We start from the raw sequence: 6,308 nt of genomic DNA, 5'->3' as shown, positions 1-6,308 counted from the left end.
AAAACCGTTATCTTTTTTTTAACCCAATGATTAATTCGCGTGCGCTGTTGTGTTGTACAAGATAACTTGGGAAATTTTCGAGGTTTTGCATTGGAAAGCGAGCGTTAAAAGTAAACCATATGCGCAGTAAATGTACACGAAATACTGAGTTCTAGAATTAAGTTCACCTTGAAGAAGAAACAGTGAACTTCCAGATGATGTAAAAATATTGCTAAAAAGTGATTCAAAACACGTCCTAAGGCTCAACTGAAAATGTAAAGGTAGAATTTTCGAAGCAGCGCGCGTTAAGCAATCAAGAAAGTTTTTGATCGCTAACTAAACAAAGCGCTTGAAAAATATATATTATAACTCAAAATATGCCTTATGCAATTTACAGTTAAGTCTAACCACTCAATGGATAAAAGTTGTTTGAAATTTATTCCAATCGCTTTGTTTTCTTGCAGGTATAAGTGCAAAAAAAAAGGGAAAAAACGCCGCTGCCGAAACAAAATTTCACCACGTGTTTTCTGCTTGTCGAAATACACAAAACCGCAAGATTAATTTATTTAGTTAATTGATCACTATCATGTTTCATGAGAGAACAAACAAGGTCAAATTGTGTACAAAAGTGCTCTTTCGAAAACTTTCACTGAAAGACAACTTACACAACACAAGAAAAATAACAGAGAAAATCGCTGGAAGTTTTCTCGCATTTGCGGAATATAAACGCACGATCGGATTGATTTATTTGTTGAAGATACCGATCATTCCGAGGTATGCCGAAGGCGAAAATTCCTTCGATTACCAATTTATTTTAGGAAAAAAAAAACTTGTTATTTGCAAAAAATCCATCGGTTGATCAATATAAAGCTAAATTCGGGAGCTAATCAACGCCCATTATGACGTTAATTGCTACGAAGGCCTTTAATTCTGCGCGGCTTACTCGATGAAAAAAGGGCAATGCGCTCGGGGATTTTGAGAGTTTTTGACAGGCATACCTACTCGTTTGGTTTACCATTAATTCCCATGGATCATCTCCTATGAAAACTAAGAAAACTATTTAATTCATTACGATTATCTAAAACGAAATAAAGAGCAGTAGATGCCAGGAAATCTGGAATTTGAATATTATCGACCTGATCATTCCAGCGAGCTTCATGTTTATCATCGGTCGCTCGGTTTTCACCGTCTTCTTCGTCACTTTTAAAGCCATCTAAATCAAAATTGTTGTCTCTAGTATCCCCTCCTCTTTCAGGAAAACCATAAAAGATTTCTTAGATCCCTAGATCCTTCGAATCCGAAAAAAAAAGCATGAATATCCCCATCGTTTGATGCGTTACGTGACACCTCGGCTGTTGTTTTCGCGTAATTTGATCGCGCGATCGAAAGGGCAAAAAGCCAGCCCTTGTGGGGTCTCTTATCAGCTGTCAAAATATGCTCACAAGACGGCAAATGATTGGTCAATTATCCTACTAAATCTCCATAACAACAAAAAATTTAGATTTACTAAGGGCCGATTTACACGATACGATTTTGTCGCATGCGACAAGCTCACGACAGGCCTACGACATAACTTACGATTGTAGCAGCGTTTTAAAACATGTTTTAAAATGCTACGACCTTTTTTCTGACGTACACAACAATCGTAAATCATGTCGTGGGCATGTCGTAAGCCGTTGTCGCATGCGACAAAGTCGTACCGTGTAAATCAGCCCTAAGGGAGACTGGGTAGAGGCCTAAGATCAACTCCGATCAAGACGCCATTTTGTACGGCCGGTTTAGGTATTTCAGGGGTCATCGCGCGCGGCCGGTTACGGCCGGTTTAGGTGTCAATGGGTATTAAGCTCTGCACAAGTGTCCTCCTTTTTTCTCAGCACTTCGTCTTGATTTCACTTGTTCCTAATGTACTTTTAAGTCAGGCAAATCAAACTTTCACCCAAGGGTACACATAATTAAGTTGCACACGTGGTAATTTCTTTGCCAAGACGAACAATCCCTTCAATCTTGTGGCATTCCTCTTCCGTCGGGCCACTGAAAGAAGGCTGAAAGAACGTGTTGGCTCCGGCAAATTTGGTTCGATGGATCGCAGTGGAGCTCGTGGGAGGGGCGACGAATGGGATACGTAGGCTGCCTATGACTGGGCGGTGGCTGGGTAGGACGGCACTTGTTGGTGATCGAGTTGGAATTGCTACTGGCGGTGGTACCTGGAGGGCCGACAAGGCTTGCGGCGAATCTTGTGACGAGCTTTCGCGGATAACCTTGTTGAAGTTTTCTTCCTCAGCCCAAAGGGTAATCACTCATTAGGCAACTTACTAATCGAGCTCGTTCTTGAGACACGGACGCAACCGGAAAAGAAAATTTCACGTGCCAGGACAGTGGTGTCTCCCAGATTTTTATACTTATCATCTCTGATGGAGAAAAGATACTTAGTAATGTAAATGTGGTTGTGTGAAAACAGGTTAAAAGGGAAAACATCTCTCTTCCGGTTGCCGTCTGCATCTCAAAACCGCGCCTGCTTAAGCTCCCTATTGACGACCAGCGTGCGATAGCTCTTACATGTACTCCTTCCTTAAAGTCACACTTCAGTGCTGTGAGCTCCTGTACAAATGAGATTTTACTGCCCCATCAGTAAAATATGGTTAATGGAACGTGAGCGTACTAAATGTCACAATAGTTATCTTCGTGTTCTTTGTAGTCAGTCCTTCGGTAGTTCAAGGTCATAATTTCAATGATTTTGTTGTAAATAAAATGAGGACATAAAGACTTTGTTCCTAGATCTCAGATTATAACATACACCTGCACTGGTCAAATCTGTTAAGGCCTCATTCGTTACTGCTAAAGAGCACGTGTAATGCCTACTTGCTGCATAGTAGAACCTGTGCAACTGGCTACTTTAATAGACAGAGTCTAGCTATAAAAGCCTCAGTTAGCCGTCCAAGGTTCACTTGGCAGTTTGTCTTCTAGAGTAAACCAACTAGCTGTTTGCAATTTGTGTCAGTTTTTCCCCTCCCTCCCTCCCTTTGGAGATGAGTTGGATAAATCGCTTTGCCTTCATTAAAATCGGGTCCACTCCTGCGTGGTGTGGTTAAGTCTGCGCAGCGACTTCCCCCAAGCTAAGTGTTGGCTCATTTGCCTTTGTACATTGCTTGCTAACCAATACTCTTGCTGCTGTTTACCACTCAGCTCGTAGTGCTGGGGAGATAAGTGAGGTTGTTCTATGTCACGCAATCCAGAAGTCGCATAGGCTAACCAGCTGCAAGGCGGTGTTCCCCACAAAAAACGCCAATACGTCTGTTGTCTCGTTCTATAATTTGTGCCTTGTGTTACGCGTTTAGAAGCTAATTATGTTGATACCAAGGAACAGTGACATTAACTTTCATTAACTGCTGGACTTGCTCTTTCAATATTGCACTGTGGGGTGAGCTTACAAACTTTACATTTTTGAGGAGAAACACTTTACAAATAAATGGGTATCTAAAAATGCTTGTTACCTTTACCTTGGCATGATCAAGTCTCAGTTTGCATTTGCCATAAGTATACAGGTAGGAAATACATCTTTGACAAACACTTAAATCGAAGCAGGAAATGATGTCATCCATTGAAACTCAGGTGAGGACATGGAAAATGAGAGAAGTCTTTTATTTTGGAGTTCCCTCCTCTTTTTCCCCAAGTGAATACATTTAAAACTCCTGAAAGTTACTGTAATCTTCATAAAATGAACAATGGCGCACATTTGATTAACAAAAGCATTTCTTTGAAAAGGAGAAGTGATCCTCAAACTTTTGTGGACAATTTAAGCAATTTTCTGCTATAGATACTAAAAAAGTTCAGGTGGTTTCAACAGCATTCAAACCCATGACTTCTGCAATGCAGTTGGGTGCAATTTGTTGGGCTCATGTGTTCCAATGAATAAAATAAATGCAATTTTAAGTGCTAGTTACAGACGAATAAGAGACGTGATCCTCGTACCTATCTGGATAACCTCTCTCCTTCATCTATAACCCACATTTCAACTTCCATTTTCTTAAAAATCATTTCTATCCCACCCAAAACTCATAATGATAAAAGGACAAAAATTAATGACAGCCTTTTCGCCAGGTGTTTATCAAATTACTACTCTGAATCAACTACAGAATCTTCACTTTGAAATACTTTAAGAACAGATCATAAATCCATCACTTTGATTACATAAGGAAATATCTGTGGATTTAAAATCTAACCTAACTTTACATGTAGGTTTCAAGTCACATTTGTATCGAATAAAAGAAATCTTTCAATGATAATATTAGTTTTAATTAATTAAACAACACAACCACGAGATTATGAAACAAACAATGGATAACAATAGACTGCAACACTATTATTGGCTTTGGAATGTGAAACATGGATTATAACAAAAGTACCTTAATTGTAAAACACATTTTTTATGATTGCACCATTTTCTTCTTGGGATCATAATTGTATCTCTTAAACTCCAATATCACTTTAATGACTTTTGAGAGTTTTTCAAGTGAATCACCCATGTCCTCTGCTGTAGAAGGTTGCAGAGCACTCTTATTCTTCCCTCCTTTCTTTTTCCCAGTTGATGAATGCATAAGGACAGTATCAGCTGACAATCCTTTTGGAATTCTGATCTTCACTTTTCCACTTTGACCAAAAGCACCTTCAATCATTCCCTCCTCTCCTGTTGAAAGTCTTATCTTCATTCCAACAAAGCTTTGAATATTTGTCTCTTTTTTAAAAAGTGAGTGGGCAATTACAGAATAATCATCAGGAATTCTTTCAACAACACCTTCCCTTGTCTTGGTCTTATAAATTTTGAGTTGGGGTAACAAAGTTTCTGCAAAATTCTTTTCCACAACAGGAACTACCAATCGTCCATGGAATGCTATTCTGCAGATGTTTAGGTGGATATCTGTATCAAGCCGAGAACCAATCACCAACGAATTCTCTGGGCATGTAACTGGTTTTTCAAACTCAATGAACAACCATTGTTGATTTGTAAGAGGGCTACAGTTTGTCTCAGAATATGCATTTTCATTTTCTGAAGAATCAGCTGAGCGTTTTGAACGATCTAACACTGCTTCCTGAAAAATATACTCTCTGCTCATGTCAAATGTAGAATTTTCCTGGAAGGTATCAGTTGACTGACCGGGAGGTACCCCAAAGACCTGAAGCTTACCCATCACTGTTTCATGGCCAATGGTAATGTGAAACTTAGCTTTTGATGTTATAGCCCCTTTGTAGTAAGGTATGTGTTTGACTGTTGTGATAGCTGCAAAGATTGTTGGCACAGTAGCAGGACTACAGACCAAACCTCTCTCTAGCAACTTTGGATCAAACTGAGTTACACAAATCCCTACCCTGTCCCCTTGAGAAGCTTCTGTCACAGGGACTTTAAACATCTGCATTGACTTGACCTTTTTTGTGATCTTCATGGATGGAATTTCAACATTATCATTGACCTTAACACTGCCACTAAGAATGGTGCCTGTCATTACAGTTCCCTGGCCTCGTATGGAGAAACAGTGGTCAACAGCATACACTAGTGGTCCAGATGGATCTCTATTTGGAAAGTATGACATCGATGACAATAAATCAACAAGCTTCTGGCTTCCAATGGGCTCTGAGTCAGGAGAGTCCGGTCCTCCAGGCTTGGCTGATACTGCTACAATTGGTGACCCCACAAATTTGGTGTTTTCTAATGTCTTTGACAGCTTCTTGCTCATCTGGAAGAAAAAAACAAGGTGCAGGATATGACACAGAAAAAAAGCAAAACAGTGTTAACAGATTATTAAAACAGCCAACGGCTTTTCGACTGGTGTTATGTTGTTCTCAATCAATCACCTTCTCAACTAACGCATTCCTCTTTTCCTCTTTAAGCAAGTCAGTCTTGTTTAACACCACAACCATTTTCTCACACAGAATCTCTCCAATGACAAGGCATTCAGCAGTTTGTGTTTGCACGCCTTTGGTGACGTCCACTACCAACATCATCATGTCAATAATCTGTGCACCGCCGATAATAGTTCTAATGAGCGATGCATGGCCTGGGCAGTCCACCAGTGTGAACTGAAGAAGATCGTAGGGGTGCCCCTTCAGATGTTCCGGCATTGGCACCTGAAAAGATGAAAAACCCAGATCTAGCGTGATGCCACGTTCTTTACTTTGGGGATTTTTGTCAAATGATGCTGTTGAAGCAGTCGAGCTCAGAGCTTTGGCAAGAGAGGTTTTTCCACTGTCGATGTGACCAAGAACTCCTATGTTGAAATTCAACACCTTCTTGTTGGAGAAAACCTCCATATTGCAACGAGTTCGAAATACGAGAG

The 6,308-nt window shown here is 40.1% G+C and overlaps 1 protein-coding gene across 1 annotated transcript; it reads right to left on the bottom strand.

The window, feature by feature from the left end:
* Nucleotides 1-3,600: 3,600 nt before the first annotated feature.
* LOC138045742 (selenocysteine-specific elongation factor-like) lies at nt 3,601-6,303 on the bottom strand. Its single transcript, XM_068892347.1, has 2 exons — nt 5,827-6,303; nt 3,601-5,708 (listed from the first exon to the last, which is right to left on the bottom strand). Exons 1-2 carry the CDS (start codon nt 6,280-6,282, stop codon nt 4,404-4,406), a joined length of 1,761 nt encoding a protein of 586 aa, XP_068748448.1. The 5' UTR covers nt 6,283-6,303; the 3' UTR covers nt 3,601-4,403.
* Nucleotides 6,304-6,308: the final 5 nt, after the last annotated feature.

The sequence above is a fragment of the Montipora capricornis genome, chromosome 4 (genome assembly GCF_036669925.1).
Source record: "Montipora capricornis isolate CH-2021 chromosome 4, ASM3666992v2, whole genome shotgun sequence".
Classification (NCBI taxonomy): domain Eukaryota; kingdom Metazoa; phylum Cnidaria; class Anthozoa; order Scleractinia; family Acroporidae; genus Montipora; species Montipora capricornis.
Note: the sequence above shows the minus strand (reverse complement) of the source record. Positions and strands in the feature narration are given on the sequence as shown.